We start from the raw sequence: 18380 nt of genomic DNA on the forward strand, positions 1-18380 counted from the left end.
ATTTCTCTGACAAATTTTGAAGAGGGGTGAACCTTATAGCTAATTATTTATTGTAAATTCTATTGGTTGTGTAAAATTGATTGCTGAATAAATAAAATCAATTAAAGGGGCCCCATTATGCAAAACCAATGTTTTTTTAACCTGATGGTACCTGCTTATGTGTATTTGAGATCTGTATAAGTACCGAAAATCTTAAATCAGAGGCATTGCAGAGATATTTATAAAACGATCTTGCCTTCCTTCCTACTTTCTCCAAAACAGCCTGTTTGGAATTTGGTTCAAATGGTAAATGGGTTGTACTTGTATAACGCTTTTCTACCCCTTTTTAAGGAGCCCAAAGCGCTTTGACAGTATTTCCACATTCATCCATTCACACACACATTCACAAACTGATGGCGCGAGCTGCCATGCAAAACGCTCACCAGAACCCATCAGGAGCAAGGGTGAAGTGTCTTGCCCAAGGACACAACGGACGTGACTAGGATGGTAGAAGGTGGGGATTGAACCAGTAACCCTCAGATTGCTGGCACAGCCACTTTACCAACTTTGCCACGCCGGCCCCAAGTGTGATATCAGTGTTTTATCCATATATGGTAGAAATCATAAGCTCCAGCACCCCCCGCGGCCCCAAAAGGGACAAGTGGTACAAAATGGATGGATGGGCAGAAATCAACCCAAAATTCCTTGTGCCAGTCAGCCAATGTATTTAAATGTGGCTGTGTTACAACATCATGTCTACGATGAAACCCAATAAAGTACTCTGTTGTTTGTTTGCTTTGTTTGCTTTAACCAGCACAACTCAGTCCCGATACATTAACTTTCAGACTCATCTGAAGTAAAAAGTGCCTTACTTTGAACTTTTATGATTCCTGGCGATGGGCGTTCAACTGTGAAGTAGTTGCTCCGAGTGTGCAATATATATATATATATATATATATATATATATATATATATATATATATATATATATATATATATATATAATATGTATACATATATAAATATATATATGTATACACACACACGTGTATATACATATATATATGTATGTGTATACACACACACACATATATATATATATATTACATACACGTGTATATACATATATATATATGTACATATATATACACATATATATATATATATATATATATATATATTATATATATACATATATAAATATATATATGTATACACACACGTGTATATACATATATATATGTATGTGTATACACACACACATAAATATATATTACATACACGTGTATATACACATATATATATATATATATATATATATATATACTATATTTATATATATCTCAGATGCATTCGGGCGAAAGGTGTTGTACCCCCTGGACAAGTCGCCAACTCATCGCAGGGAAAAAAAAAAAGACAGACAACATTCACACTCACACACTAGGGACCATTTAGTGTTGCCAATCAACCTATCCCCAGGTGCATGTCTTTGGAGGTGGGAGGAAGCCGGAATACCCGGAGGGAACCCATGCAGTCACGGGGAGAACATGCAAACTACACACAAAAAGATCCCAAGCCCGGGATTGAACTCAGGACTAATTACGACCTTTGTATTGTGAGGCACATGCACTAACCTTTTTTCCCACCGTGCTGCCCAGACAATATATATATATATATATATATATATATATATATATATATATATATATATATATATATATATATATATATATATATATATATATATATATAAATCATGTTAATGATTAATCATATATGTTTATATACATACACATATCTACATATATATATATATATATATATATATATATAAATATATATACAGTATATATATATATATATATATATGTATATATATATATATATATATATATAAACACATATACACATATATGTGTATGTAAACATATATACATATATATATATAGTTGTTGTGTAGCTAGCTTAGCCCTCTAATGTAAGACAATAGCAGCTGAGACCTCCGCCAAAATAAAGAATGATTTTCCTAAACATTAATTTAAATTGGGTCGGTGCCTACTGTGTTTGGTGATGGACCAGTTTCCGTTAACATGTTCGCGATCCTGACGAACGATTATGTACCTAACTTTATGGCTGGCTTTGGCCTCTATTGTTTACCAGGCTTCGAAGCAGCACTGCAGTCAAAGTATCAACATGATATAGAATATAAAAGCATGTTATGGTCAATGTACACATGCATACGTCAGGGATTTAGCATTAGAGAGATGATGACACTGTAGAAGTTTAACTTTAGCTAGTGTATAGTAACACGTTTGCAGTCAAACTTTTCTACTTTCTGTCCCCGGCATCCTCCTCTCCTAGAGTCAAATACAAACCCCCGTGAGCTGCTGGTCTCACTATGTCATCTGGGATGTTGTGCTGTGGTGAAATTTAAGTACAAATTGGGTGGTGGCAATCGCCGGTGTCCATATTCCATACAGTCTTAGCAAAACAAAGCTGCCGGGGCATGGACGAAAGGCTAATTAGCTTGACGGGTGTGGTAAGAGGGCTTCAGTATCATCTAACTATTCCTGCCTCTTAAAACAAAGGCAGCCAAAAATTAACTTGAAGATAGATCTTTATAGCAAAATCTATTCAAAATGTTGACCTTAAGAACCATCATTACATGTCAAAACGAAGTGTTTTAAAAATAGGAGAAAAAAAATCATGATATGACCCCTTTAAGTTAAGTTAAAGTACCAATGATTGTCACACACACAGTAGGTGTGGTGAAATTTGTCCTCTGCATTTGACCCATCCCCTTGATCACCCCCTGGGAGGTGAAGGGAGCAGTGGGCAGCAGCGGTGCCGCGCCCGGGAATCTTTTATGGTGATTTAACTCCCAATTCCAACCCTTGATGCTGTGTGCCAAGCAGGGAGGTAATGGGTCCCATTTTTTTATAGTCTTTGGTTTGACTCGGCCGGGGTTTGAACTCCCAATCTACCGATCTCAGGGCGGACACTCTAACCACTAGGCCACTGAGTAGGTTTAAGACAAAATAGAGAGCAGAAGTTGGCTGCAACCAGCAGAGGCGCTGCTGAGTCCTGCTCAACTTGTTTGCGAACTAAAAAAAGGGAAGAAAGACATGACGCGTCCACGTTATGGCGCAACGTCTCTGGTTAGCATCATCTTGATCAATACCACAATGTTTGTGAACAGGAATTAAGAACATTTAGGAATATTCTCCTATATCTTTGAAAATGTATTCCAAAAATGTATGGTTAATTGCCCCAACGCTCAACCACGCACACCTCATTCCCTTCATTATATTACAAAAATGTAAAAAAAAATGCTGAATCAGCTAAGTCAGGGAAATGCAATATGTGAAGCACTGTCAAACCCTGTGTAAGACTTGCAAAGTTGACAAAAGTGAACCGATTCTTTTTTGAAAGTTGAGCATTGTTGTCTTTGTAAAAGTAGATTTTTTTTGGCGTCGGATTACATTTTGCAAGCAATGTTGTGGCCAGATATTAAGGAGTGTCTGACTTCATTTAAAGAGGGCTAAGAATGTAAGGCAGGCAGACAGTGACATATCTCTCTGCTCTCTATTCACCAGCACATCCTTCAGTAGGAAGTTTCTGCAGGGAGCCCAAAATAGATATGGCAACCACATAAAAGCTGCAGAGAGGAAATGTGGGATAAGATGTGTATGAGACCAAGTATCTTGAGCCATTCCATGCTCTCGTGTGCACTTAAATTCAATTTCTCTGACAAGCTCAGAGGTCTTCGATAAGGATTTATCTAACTGAAAGGTCGCCTGACATTTGCTTTTTTGTCTGGCTCCTCATATGTCGCGCCAGTCCGGATAACTTTTTAGTGAGTTGTGTCAGAGTGCGCTTACGCTGGCATTGCTGTAGCTGTATCTCATGATGAGGTAGAGGGTGGCGCACGCCTGACTTCTGTTCTCATCCACTGGGCTGCTGCAGTAGTGAAGCACTTTCTGGCACAGGTCTGCGCACTGCTCGGCCTCCTCTTCGAAGAGAAGCTCGCCAAACTGCAGAAAAGACACAAGAAGAAGTTTCAAATTAGCTTAAAGTTAACAGATAGATGCTGGTGCGAAGCTAAACTCCCTAATAGAGGATGGAAATGGCAGCTAAAAGGGCTGTTTGCAACTTGCTCAAAGTAAAAAATTTTAAAACAGAAAATAGCTTAAGTTACCATTAGTGGTTTAACAGAATATATATATATATATATATATATATATACACACACATTTATTTGTTATTGTTTTTTTTAAAGTGTCTATATTTTTCACAATTACGGTGCGTTCAGTTTACCTACAAAGTTGTAAATTAAAGCTTGTAATGGCGTCACGGCCAAATTATGAGCGTTCCAGTTACAAAGTCGAACATCAAGCTCGACACATCCATGAAAGCTATTTTTACACTTGCTTGATCTAAATCTTGACCGAAAGGATAAGATCACGGGTACAAGCGGCCGAAATGAGTTTCCTCCGCCGGGTGGCGGGGCTCTCCCTTAGAGATAGGGTGAGAAGCTCTGCCATCCGGGAGGAGCTCAACGTAAAGCCGCTGCTCCTCCACATCGAGAGGAGCCAGATGAGGTGGTTCGGGCATCTGGTCAGGATGCCACCCGAACGCCTCCCTAGGGATGTGTTTAGGGCACGTCCAGCTGGTAGGAGGCCACGGGGAAGACCCAGGACACGTTGGGAAGACTATGTCTCCCGGCTGGCCTGGGAACGCCTCGGGATCCCCCGGGAAGAGCTAGACGAAGTGGCTGGAGATAGGGAAGTCTGGGCTTCCCTGCTTAGGCTGCTGCCCCCGCGACCCGACCTCGGATAAGCGGAAGATGATGGATGGATGGATGGATGGATCTAAATCTAAATACACACGCACACACACGTATACTGTTTTGTATGTATATATATATATATATATATATATATATATATTTTTTTTTTATATATACACACACACACACACACACACACACACAAATATATTAGGGCTGTCAAACAAATAAAATATTTAATCGCGCGAGTAATTTTAGATATAATTTTTCATCATTAATAATGTACGCTAGACAGAGATACATTGTAAGTTTTAACACCATGAATACTCATTTAATTTGCTTTAATTAAATGTGTTTTAAACACAATGCTCTTAAAACAGCTCAACACAAAAATGACGAACATGGCAGTAAAAAAAAAAAATTCCCTGCTCTGTGTTGGTGTCTTGGCAGATTTTGCAGAAATACAGAATTTGTATTCCAGCTTCAGGAGGAGGAGCTTCATCATGTTTGGATACCAGTTTCACGCATTACTAACACAAAATGTGAATTGTTACGATCTTGCTTTGAATGTCAAAGATGTTTGGTAATATTATTCTGTGATATTTCTACCTAAATAAGCGCTTCTGATACTATGTACATTACAAGTTGTACAAACTAATGCTCTTCATATTGTTGCAAGGCAACGTTTTAACTTTCTCTATTAATAAATTGTAATATTCTGCTTGCTCCTCATTCTGTAATTGAGGACTCGACCAGAACATGTGGGTTCTTCCGAGGATGTTGTAGTCGTAATGATTTGTGCAGTCCTTTGAGACATTTGTGATTTGGGGCTATATAAATAAACATTGATTGATTGATTGATTGATAAGATCATTTACACAATATTTCCGCCAGCCAGCAAAAATCCCTCCGACCCCCCAAATTCTTTAAGTGATGTACTAGCTAGCATTCCTTTAGGTGCAAATCAACAAATAACATTACAAAATGTCTTTGACAAAACATGACCGTAATGTAAGACACTTTTTTGATGTAGTTAAACTGAATGTATAGCGTAGCGCTTTAATTTTAAAGCCAGAATCGTGTGTGATTGGTTTGAGAAAGTGTTTTGACATGTTTTGATGTCAGACCAACCAATTGTAAAAAAAAAGAAAAAAAAAAAGAAAAAAAGTCCACCTTTGACTTCCTACTAACCGTCTTTAATTTCTGTTGACCTTTTATGTCATCTAACTTACTAAAGCACTCACAATTGTGTTAGGAATTATTTCTAAACAGGAAAGGGGTGTGATTACAAAAGCTCTGCTTCTTTATACTCCTTTTTGTTAAGATTGTCCATCCAACCATCCATTTTCTATTGCTTGTCTCTTTTGGGCTCGCGAGGGGGTGCTGGAGCCTATATCAGCTGCATTCGGGCGAAACGTATTGTAAAAACTGTAAATATGTAACTGTAAACATGTTTGAAAAATCGCAATGTTGTTATTATTTTAATAATGTTCTTTTATTGACCATTGTTGATGTTGTTTTGGTTTTAACTTTCGTTTTCTTTTAACATGTCGAAAATAAATATTCACAAAACAAAATATTTACAATACAATATAATAACAATCTACAGTTGATGTTATCAATGCGGCTTAAGTGTAATCTAAACACAGAAAAGAAGCACCACCCACCTCTGAATGACACGCGCAGCACGCGTTTGCTGCAGTGATGTCATCTTCTTTCTTGTCAGAAGAACAACTTCCTATAGCTTTAAACCTGAGATTTCCATAATGTGCCCTTTTCTTTGTCCATTTCTGCTTGGTTGTGGCTCATCAGTATCAATTGATTTGCAACCAAGTTTACTCCACTACTGCATGGCCGCAAGGTCAAAAGGGACACCGTTAAAAATTACTGCTGGTATTGAAATTTAGAGTTAAGGCTTAATATCGCGTTAACTTTGACAGCCCATATATACACATGTCCATGTATATATACTTATATATATATACTTATATATATATATATATATATATATATATATATATATATATATATATATATATATATATATATACACATATATATATATATATATATATATATATATATAAAACGGATATTAAAGAAGCTTCTATTATTGTTTACACTCAAAATTTTAAAAGCCAACTTTGGGGTGGGGAGGATTCTCCGACTTTCTCAATAGAAAATCCTACCTCAGGGCGCGTTCCAGTTGAAACATACAACTAGGAATTTGGAAATTCCAACTTTCCAGTATAAATGAAATGCATCATTACAAATTATATTCAATTGTTTGTTGGCCTGAGGAATTCGTCTGACTTTCAGGCTTGTCATTCACTGCAGGTAGCGTGTGCACATGCATAAAATCGGTCCAAAAAAAAGCAACTAATATTATTGTTATATATTCAATGACACCTCACATAGAAAGCAGGATATTATGCTTAAAATACATTAGAAAGTTAGCACCCTCCAAGCGTCTGCACAGAGGTTGCAAACAGCCCTTTTAATACATCATAACAAATCCGAGCAAAATCACATAAGCATGCAAGTATCAACCTTAATTCTAATAGAGATATACAGTTGAACCTTGCTCAATAAATCCCCTATTATAGAAACTTTTAGAATTACGAACCACTGTCTAAAATATGTTTTGTTGTACAAACCATGTCTCAGTGTACAAACATTTCATCCACCCATTGTGTGTAATAATTTTTTGGCAGGCAGCACGTCCCAATGTTGGCAGGCAGATCACTCTCTGTGCTCATTTAGTTAAAAGAGCAGTGTTGTTGTTAGCTACTATGCAACTAACAAATTGGAACTTTGTGTGCGCTTAAGTGTTTTCTTAGCCTTTTTACAAATTTTTTTAGCGTTGATAGCACATTATGAGTCCAAGAAGGCAATGGACAAATGATGTGTGGTTAGAAACATTCAGGAAATATCCAGTGTTGTCACCAGTGCCTCCCCCCCTTTTCTTTCGCTTCACGCAAAGAAAATTAACCAAAAAGATGAAGTGGATTTAATTTTTCATTCCTTACCATTGTAGCGACGTGGCTGTTAAACTTAAAGGAGAGCTATTAGGCAAAATAAAAGGTCCCTTTTTGTGTATTTGGGATCTGCATAGGTCCCGAAAGTTTTAAATCAAATCATTGAGGCATGGTGGTAATATTTACAAGGCAAGCTTATCTTCCTTCATACTTCCTACGAACAAGCCATTTGGAATTTGCCATATTCGTGACGTTTTTTCCAATTCTGATGTCACCGGATATCTCCATATTTGGTAAATATTTACCCAAAGTCTGCCATTGTAGTCCACGCAGTCGTCGATAAGCTCCTTATTTTTTGCTTTCTTCTTGTTGTGGGGCAGACTGTCTCGTACGTGCACATGCATGCTCCGTTGTTGCCGTTTCTGATACAAGTTAACGTATAGTTGGAACTTATATCTGTCAATAGACTCCATAAGAAAGTGCAAAAATCTAGAACATGGATGACGGGGAGAAGACGCTGTCGAACTGGACGTAAATAAAACCGCCTACAAACGGCACATCCTGATCTACATGTTATGTAGATCACAAGGACATTTTTTAAATCATAATATGATCACTTTCAGAAGAGTTGTGAGTTCAAACTGTGAGTGCACCACAGGGTTAGTGACAATGTGTGTGTGTGTGTGTGTGTGTGTGTGTGTGTCATCTCCTTGTATGTTTGTGTGATTTACAGTACCGTATAGTGCTTTATATTGTGTTCAAAGTGTATTAACCTTTACCAAAATATGCTGGAAACCCCTTATTAATGTTTGCATTCTTTTTTATGGAGACATTTGCTTCAATTAGGTCCGTCAATCGAGGATCCACTGTATAGTCCCACACACAATATGGCTCACCTTGACAACAAGCGACCTCAGTGTGCTGAAGGTGTGTGAGAGGAACGTGGAGCTCTGGTTGCATGTGAGCGAATGGAGTAAGACCTTCAAAACCCCGCCAACCACACTGTCCTTACAATCAGCCAACGGCACCGCCTGCAGCAAAGACACACGGAAAATGAAATCACCCATGTGAGTGAAATGGAAACAACAGTGGGGTGTACTGGGAATTGACACATTTTACAAAACAAACAACAATTGTTATGTAATTATGATAAATATACTGTACATTACTGATCAATCAAAAGATTAGAGACACTTTATAATTTAATCAATGTGAAGGTGTGTCCAAATATTTGACTGGTACACTTATATAGCACCAAGGTCTATTTCTTTTATCAAGAAAAAAAGTAATGTGACGACCATATAATGTAGTGATGTCACTAGTAAAACCTCTTAAAGCCTGAATTCTGCAGATCATCGGGAGTGTGGCCTTTAAAATTTATTTTTTATATATTTGAAGGTATGCTAAATGGTTACTTTAAATCCAGTTCAAATAAAACTTGGTTTGTAATGCCATCTAATGATCTTGCATACTGATAAAAAACTCAGTTCTAATCTAAACAATGTTGGGTATTCGTCAGTTACGTACATTATAAAATGCAGGTAAATCTTTTTTATAAGATATGTTAAAAATAACGGGTTAACTAATTTGATTAATCACAGAGTTAACCTATTTGATTAATCACAAAAAACGATTGCAGTAATGTGGTACGGATGCAGAATAATCACCCAATTTATTTGGAGTGCACGTGCTCCTTTAAAGTTAAAAAAATAAAGTACTGATTGTCTCACACACACACACACACACACACACACACACACACACACGAGGTGTGGCGAAATTATTCTCTGCATTTGACCCATCACCCTTGAACACCCCCTGGGATGTGAGGGGAGTAGTGAGCAGCAGCGGGGGCCGCGCCCGGGAATCATTTTTGGTGATTTAACCCCCAATTCCAACCCCTTAATGCTGAGTGCCAAGCTGGAAAGTAATGGGTCTCATTTTTAAAGTCTTTGGTATGACTCGGCCGGGGTTTGAACTCACAACTTACTGATCTCAGGGCAGACACTCTAACCTAGTGTATCTTAACTTGTAGTTTACCTTTACCGCGGATGAAAGGCGGTGGGGGTTGTTTTACGGTCAGTGATCAGGTCAATGGATATGTCAGTGCAAAGATGAGTAAGAAGACTCCAACTGGATTGTTCAATGGGAAATTTTGCTTCAAAGGAAACCCAAATTAGACTTGAAATAAAAGTGTTCACAGGTTTTGGCCAATAAATAAAAAAATGTGTGTTTAAGACATTTTGACAATAAAATGGCAATTGTGCCATAAGATTGAGGTCATTTTTTTAAGTTAATTTAAATTATGTCAGCAAGTAATTTACTGTAATTAATCACAATTAATGCAAATTGAAAAGTGTGATTAATCTAATTTTAAAAATATATTTTTTGACAGCACTAACACATAAGGTTACATATTAAAAATGTACCAGATTGGATGCAAAATAAAGAAAGCCATACTGAAACATAAAGTATGATAAGATATTCAGTTATATTCTGATTCTGAATAAGGCCTTATGCTGTAGAGCAGTGAATGTGCAGGGAAATAGGTAAAACTTGGTTTGTCATTAAATTAAATGTTCCTCCATAGTGCATACACATAAAAGAAAACCCATCAAATTTGATGGACATATGAAGTCTTATTTTCATTAAAAAATGTTTTGTGATTTGTTTCATGTAGCTAATTGAGAAAGTAACATGTGGATCTACTCTGTGGCTTAGTGGTTAGAGTGTCCGCCCTGAGATCGGTAGGTTGGGAGTCGTACCAAAGACTATAAAAAAAAATAGGACCCATTGCCTCCCTGCTTGTCACTCAGCATCAAGGGTTGGAATTGGGGGTTAAATCACCATAAATGATTCCCGGGCGCGGCACCGCTGCTGCCCATTGCTCCCCTCACTTCCCAGGGGGTGATCAAGGGAATGGGTCAAATGCAGAGGACAAATTTCACAACACCTAGGGTGTGTGTGTGACAATCTTTGGTACTTTAACTTTAACTTAATGTTGTTATGCTGTCAACTTCATTACACACAAACCGATTTTGATTACCTGTAGGTTCATGAAACTTTCCTGTGCGTCTTGTCATGATTGGCATGTCCAAAGTTTGTGTTGATTCAGAAAAATAGACTTTGTAAAAAATAAACATGACAACCAGCCATTCCAAGAGGGTTTTCGTACTGTAATTGTACCATACCCTAGTACAGTTTTTTCTGATCACTTTGGCCTGCTTGAAGAAACTTGGAACCGCAAAGTTTTCAACATCACTGTCTCAGTGGAGCAGAAAACATAATTTCTTACAAATGCGTTAGCCCTTTGTCATCAGATTGACACATTTTCCCAACCTAATTGCAAAACAGTTAAGAGCGTTTTCATTCAAGCCAGCCAAAGGTCATTGTTTTATCTGCATTGACCAAACAAAAAGTATTTATTTATTTATTCTGGATTCCATTTTTAGCAAGATGGCAAACTTTCCAGGGCCTATGTAAAAAGACAGCAAACAGCATTGCTATGCATGAATGCTCCATTAGGAGGCCACAATGAATTCAAGCAATGGTGCACTCAATGACAGAGTACTGTATTTTGCGTTTTGCAGTCCATTGTGTGATGGTGGCGTACATACACTGTTTAGACAAAATTTGCTGTTGTGGCATAGTTTAAATGTTTGGGCACAGTTAGAGGTTTTTGAATACATTTTTCATGTTGACCATCAGTGCTACTGTTTAGGCCTGGGTGTTAAATGTTTTTTTTAAATATGAAGTTTGAGTTAACAGCTGCTTCAAAGCAATCATTAAAACCTGTAATACTGCACAAACAGACTTGACATCAGACCTAAGATCCATCGATAGAGCTCCATTTGGAACCGTGGGTGCTGCAGGTCCAAAGGTTGAGTCAGGACAGAGAAACCAGTCTCCCAAGACCAGTTGTGTTTATCCTTCTTTTGTCTGGGAGCAAACCATAAAAGATTGCTGATGCATATTTTTTATTTTTTTTTGCTGCTGCTCTTTGTTTCTGTTCCAATGTGCATTCACCAATAAAGTGTTCAAACTGTGTACGAGGACTCATTTCAAGATGAGATTGCCAAGTCCCACATGTGTGGGCGGTTTATTTATATAGAAGGCTTTGCACGCAGCCAAATCAACATGCTTTGCAGAAATAGAAGGATCGTTCGCATTCAAACAGATGAGAAGTCACTTTTGATTGGAATAATAAACACTCATCCATTTTAAGAGTTCTCATCCTGCCTGCATGAGAGCCGCTTCTATAGGTTTTACATGGGGGCTCTGACCTGCACAATGGTCTCCAACAGGTCCAGAACTATGAGGTTTGCCTCTGTGGCCAAGTTTCCACTGATCAGAGCCTCCTGGTCCAACTCTGCCTTCGTCCTGATGGAAGACAGGGTAAATTCAGAGAAGAATGAAGGAATGAATTTGGAGGAGTAAGGACTTACTTATCATGTCTGTCGTTGGTCTGTCTCCACTGTGTGAGATCTTTCCTCCAGCGCAGGTTCTCTCTTTGACCCATAGTCCGGTCTATCCCTTAAAAACACCAAAATACATAAATAAATGCTCTAATTAACGCCTTTATTGAATTACCTTCAGTCTCCCCAACTACTTCACTAACAGGCGGATTGGATCGAGACGCCATCTTATATTCAGTCAAGAAATAATTAAACTATTTTTAAGTTTTGACTGGGGCTTTCATTTTGACCCACCCAGCTATTAAACTTTATGGTACTGGAGAAGTTGGAGCATTTATGGATTGAAGTGGGGGGGATAGACATGTCTGGGCGCGCGGGTGGGAATGATGTGGCTCTTATGTGGGGCCCGGACGGTGTTCGCTCTCCCAGAAAAGTTTGTTGTTGTGTGGCTGTTTATTTTGGTTGTTAGAAGAAGCGCATGGCTGGGGGGATGGTATGGGTGCTTCTTGGGTGCATTTAGCGATGCCATGGTGATGGTGATGGCCGTGATTGTTTTGGTCGCGGTGACTTTGTTTGGCTGTGTGTTTGGGGATCCCCTGCAAGGGTGAGGGCCTGTTTTGTTGCTTTTGGTTGTAATTTTTGTTTGGATGCGGGAATCTGCTTGCCTCAGGGCACCTGCGAGGTCCTGGGTTGTGGGGGATGGCCTCGTAGCAATATGTCTAGGTTGCCTCCTGCATTGGCCGAGGGGGTTTTGGGGGATGTGTGTGGGCGCCACGCTCCTATTACTCATTTTACTTTGCGGGATCGACCTTTGGGGAGGCATGATGAGGGGCTGAAGATTGCTCAATGGGTCTCCAGTCATCCTGACTTGTCCCCTGCGTGTCCATCCCTCAATTTTAACTGCTTGTTAGACACATAGGGTTTGGGAAGGCTCGGCATTGGGACCCACCATGCCCCCTGATGTTCCACAATTTTAAATTACATCAATCGTCTCCACCCGCATACACACATCAATAGGGACTAGAGGTCAGCTGTGATGACTGATCTTCTAATTTAACTACACAGTAGACACTCTGGGGGCCTTATACACACCCACATCACATGCAAGGGTGGTATAGGGTGGGGGGTGTGGCACGCCCCTCATCGCCTTCTCGACCGGGAAAGGCTCTGTGGTCTGCGGTTTGGCGGCCTGCCAACCCTGTGCCGGGGCCTTGCAGATGGTGTGAGGGTGATGCGTGCTCGATCTGTGGGCAGGTTTTCACGGCCGGGGGCTGTGGGGTGGATTCTGTCTCTGATGGGGAGGCAGTGGGGGACCCTCAGGAATACACAATGGGTGGAAAGGCTGGATGGGGGTAGGGTTGCGCTGGGGTCTTTTAGCAGAGTTTTTTACATTTTTGAATTTTATTTTTTTGAATTTTATTTTCTAGAGGTGACAGGTTTGGGTCGTGGAGGGTAAATAGGGTGCTGTTCTGGCTTAATGGGGGCCGTTATGTTTTTCTCTGTGGTTTTGGATATATTTGTCTTCTTCCATTTTGTCTGGTGAACATTTTAGAGTGTTGTTTTTTTTTTTCATAAGATTTGGGTGGTCGGTTGTTTCACTTCCGGTTTGTGTGGCGTTGAGCAGGTTTGATTCCTGTTGGGCGGCTCCTTAGCCGTCTGTATCTGGTTGACACTCTTAGAGTTTGTATCAATGGATTTGTGCGGGTGTAGGTGCTGGCGCTTGGTTGGGCGGTGCTGTGTTTGTGCTGTTTTTTGATTTGGGAAATTACGTTTCTTAGTGAGGAGTGACGGTGATGTCACCTGTTTGCATGTTGGCATTTAGGCTGCCGCTGGTTGGTCTCAATGGTTTTGTCGGCGTGTGGTAGTCAGTTGCGTTTTTTTCATTTTTTATTTGGTGCGGTAGTGATGGCCTACAGAGGCTCTGCAGCAGTGTCATCACTGATGTTTGTTTGTGGTGCGGGCGCCCATAGTTGCTGAGGCGGGTGCAAGGGGGGTGGTGGTACATATGTATATAATGTTGATAATAATGGGTAATTATTATTATTAATTATCAATAAGTGTTATTTCTATTGGTATGTTTATTGTTTCATTTGTAGTACAATAATGTTTATTGTCATTTCTGTGTTATTACTATCTACTTCATTAACTGGTTCTTTGCTTTTATTTTGGTGACATATTTGTATAGCTTGTATTTGCTGATGTTAATCTATTTTTGTTGTTGTTGTCTCTTTCTGTCATACCCCCCTCTTATCCCTGCAGATTCTGCCTTTGTCTTCATTTTTTTCTTCATTCTATCCTCTCCTTCTCCAGTCTGGCTGCACCAAACACTGAATTTATATATTTAATAAAGTCAAATACAAATAAGGCAACAAGAGAAATATCCCACACTTCTCTATTGTAAAGCAAATCTGTACAGCAGATATGGGCATCTACATCAACAATATGATTTGTCTGAGTGGCTGGGCAGGACATGTTCTAGAAAACAAACAAAAAACTTTACAGTACCGGTTGTGATTTGAGAAGGAAATCTACAAACCAATTCCATACGTTAGTATAATAATGACTATGTGGTCAAAATGAGTTATACTCTTCCTCCCACTTTCTCATGCACTTTAAATCATTAATACAGCTATCAAATGTAACTGTTATATAATCAGTTTTAAAATATGTTAAATCTAATAGCCCTTCTCCAATTATCGCCGGCTTCCAATTGGCAGTAACCTAAAATGCTATCTCTTTAAACTACAACTGCAACATATTTTTAAACGACCCAGAAATACATGATTGTAGATGACCACAATGTATCCTACGAGGTATCAATCAGTTGCATATGATACTACATATGTATATGTACCATACAGTGGAACCTCTTTTTATGAACCCCTCAACGTACAAACTTTCCTATTTATGAACCATACACCGAATAGAAAATATATATGCTTGCAGGAATGTTTTATCCACCCTTTTATGTCTTGCAGCGCAGCCATTTTGTGCCCGGCTGCACAGCAATTGTGGGCTGATCGAGCTACCGTGTTCTTTCAGTCAGCAGAGCAGAATGATGCTGTTAGCTATTGTGCTATTTTTTGTGCCTTCTGTTTTTAGCCTGCTTTTTGCTATCTCAATAGGAGTCTAAAGAAAGCAGTGGCCAAGCGATGTGCGGTTTGAAATATTCAGGAAATATCTACAGCTCGACACTGTCTTCCACAACTCAGATTTTTGCTGCAAGTAAAAATGCTTAATCAACAAGGTTGAGTAGATTTTATATCTTTTTTAATCCTAATCATTGTAGCGACCCAGCTGTTAAAGTTAAGATGTTTGCGATTTCAAACTGTGACAGCACCACAGGGCTAATATGCGCATGTGCAAATGTCAATTCAGCAAGTTGGTGTAATTTTGAATTTAAAAATAGAAAGTTTATCCATCAACCACTTGTTATGTTTAATTGCTATACAGTACTGTATAGCGCTTTATATTGTGTTAGAAGTGTATACATTCTTACTAAAATGTGGATTTTTGTCAAGGCTGCAACCCATTATTCATGCTTTATGGAGAAATTAGTTTCACTATGTGAACTTTGTTATCCATAGACCCTGTTCAAGAACTGATTAAAGTTCCACTGTAGTAGCAAAACATTCTGGTTATAAAAAAATGTTTGAAAAAAATGTCTATTAAATCTGCGATTAAAAAAAGTTATTGACATACTAAAAAAACAAAACACTTATTGGCCTTTGAGTTGATGTTACAAACAGGATTCAATGAACAATGAATCTCTATAGCAACAAAGTGTCCAATTATGAGTGCATGTTGAAAACAATGCGAAACCATTTTTTTTGTGATAAATATGTGGCTCCTGGTGGAGAAGTTCATCACGTTACCTCCGACCCGCTTCATCATTTCCCCACGGGCTCCCATCCCTCCCAGCAGGGCTTGTTCCAACTGAAGTTTAGCCTGCTGAGATTTCTGCAAGGCCTGTGTGCTCACTTTGTCGCTGCTTTGGTGTCCCTATAAAACATATACAAAGGTCAGAAACAGCCCAAAAATATAGCCTCTCCATTAACATTATTAACGATGCTGATAACTGACCATATACTCAAAGCAGGACAGGCAAATAGTGAGGAGCTCCATAAGCTTGTTGAGCTGTGAGGGAGGCATGTCCACAGTCCAGCGTTGAATCAGACTCCTGTCGGCGTTCTTCATCACCCACAGGAAGCACACCAGCAGGTGGCGGCTCGTGTCTGCCGCCAGGGTTGCTACCGACTTCCCTTGCTGAAAAGGACACACACATCAAAGCTAAATTATACTCAAAATATTTACATGTATCCCACACAGGGTATCTTCCACGTTCCAAGTGGATGAAAGCACAACTGGTGAAGTTGTGCTACCTAGTGGGGCTATTGGAGAATTACAGTTGGCAAAAACATTTAGAAAATGGTCAAATTCAAAAAAGGAAGTATAATTTTCAAGCTTTGGTCAAATGTATAAGTCCCGTTAAAATTGAAACAGAATGTGAACATGTTGCAAATACTTTCAGGCACATAAAAAGAGAAACAACAACCATACTACTGGAATAACAATTGGAAAAATAAATAGACACACACATACACACACACATATAGATATAAAAATTGTATTTATCTCAGAAAATGTTTGTATGATTTTAATAGTAAATAATTTAATAATTTTACATATATACATAATCATTACATGTTTAATATACTATTATATTGTTTTTTTAAGCAGATTATACAATAAATAAATAATTATTGTATATTTCACACACACACACACACACACACACGCACACACACACGTATAAAACTTTTATATACCTCAGAAAATTATTGTATCATTTTAATAATAAATAATTTAATAATTTTACGTATATACACAATCATTACATGTTTTATAAACTATTATATTGTATTTCTTTAAAGCAAGCGATACAACAAATAAATAATTATTGTATATTTCTATAGCATTAAAAATAATTTCTGGTGGAATAATCAAATAATTTATGATTTGTATTAAATGACAAAGGGATAATTGCAAAATAAATAGTATCAAGCATTCAAACATTATAAGCATCCTGGGTAGCGGTTCCTCATCTTCATCAACGTGAAAATCTACTGCAGACTAATTCACCTTCATACTGCTGATGATGAATTAGGAGTGAAGAAGGGCTACTGCTGCTTCAGTTGCGTGGCAGCTCTGATAAATGTGGCTATTATCGCCACAGTGCTTTGGGTGTCCCACCTCGAACTCTGCGTTTCTCACGTCGGGACACACCGAGCTGAGCTATTTGAGACGCAAACATTTTGCAGCTTACTATCAAATGTTCCTCTGAAAACATCGATGAGAAAAGCGACAAAAACATCGATCAGGAGCTGGGGGCGAAACTGCTGGAGCTGCCATGTTTGGAACTATGATGGATATCAAGCCCAGGGCTCAGTTGTGTGAAAGTCAGTTTTTCCACTGTGGTATTTCATGCAAAAACATACTCGGGTCACTTGAGTTCATCTCTTGGAGGAAAAGAGAAAAATGTACTGTAGATGTTTAGATTTAGGTGGCTGCTGTCGCGACTACACATGATGGATGTGTTTGTTAAATTTGACGGCCCTCTTCACTTATGACAGCAATGGCTGCCCATAAAACATTCTCCACAGATGTGTGTGTATGTGTGTGTGTGTGTGCTTTGACAGCTAATCAATCTACCTCAGTGAACCTCACCTGAATACACACATACATACACAAACTTCTAAAAACAGCCATCATCCTAATATTTCACTTCTTTACCGTGGATGCCATGGAAACAAGAACATTCCTCCCCAGAGTGTTGAAGGGGTTGCCGGCAATCGCCATGGCAACAGATTGATTGATGGGTGGTACGCTGTCAAGGTCGTCCTCGGGTCCGCCGCTTTTGTTCTTGGCACCGCGTGCGTCTGACACTGCAGAGACATCGAGGGGGTCTCGAATGAGTTAAAACTTGAGAGCATACAACGGTTAATTAATGTTACCTTAGACCGGCCACAACATTAGATACACCTGAGGTCTAATAATCAATCTTTTTTGTTACAGATTGTAAAACTCCGTTTTTAATGACACTGTTCAAAATATATTGCTTTAACAATATGTTCTATTCGTGGTATGGTTACGAACAGTAGTTTCAATTATATTGTCCCCCTCATGAACCGAACAACAAAAGGTCTGTCAAAATGAACA

The 18380-nt window shown here is 38.7% G+C and overlaps 1 protein-coding gene across 4 annotated transcripts in view; it reads right to left on the reverse strand.

Moving 5' to 3' along the window:
- The window catches only part of dock8 (dedicator of cytokinesis 8), a 164688-nt gene that overhangs the window by 54562 nt on the left and 91746 nt on the right, over window positions 1-18380 (reverse strand). For 3 of the 4 annotated variants that reach the window (XM_061900617.1, XM_061900634.1, XM_061900639.1), the window contains 7 exons: window positions 17955-18106; window positions 16245-16427; window positions 16037-16163; window positions 12192-12279; window positions 12030-12126; window positions 8643-8777; window positions 3861-4013 (listed from right to left, as the gene is read on the reverse strand). In XM_061900617.1, the coding sequence (XP_061756601.1) occupies window positions 3861-4013; window positions 8643-8777; window positions 12030-12126; window positions 12192-12279; window positions 16037-16163; window positions 16245-16427; window positions 17955-18106 (935 nt within the window). The remainder of the gene's footprint in view (window positions 1-3860; window positions 4014-8642; window positions 8778-12029; window positions 12127-12191; window positions 12280-16036; window positions 16164-16244; window positions 16428-17954; window positions 18107-18380) is intronic. The other variant, XM_061900626.1, reaches the window with a different exon arrangement.

The sequence above is a fragment of the Nerophis ophidion genome, linkage group LG01 (genome assembly GCF_033978795.1).
Source record: "Nerophis ophidion isolate RoL-2023_Sa linkage group LG01, RoL_Noph_v1.0, whole genome shotgun sequence".
In the NCBI taxonomy this organism is placed as follows: Eukaryota; Metazoa; Chordata; class Actinopteri; order Syngnathiformes; family Syngnathidae; genus Nerophis; species Nerophis ophidion.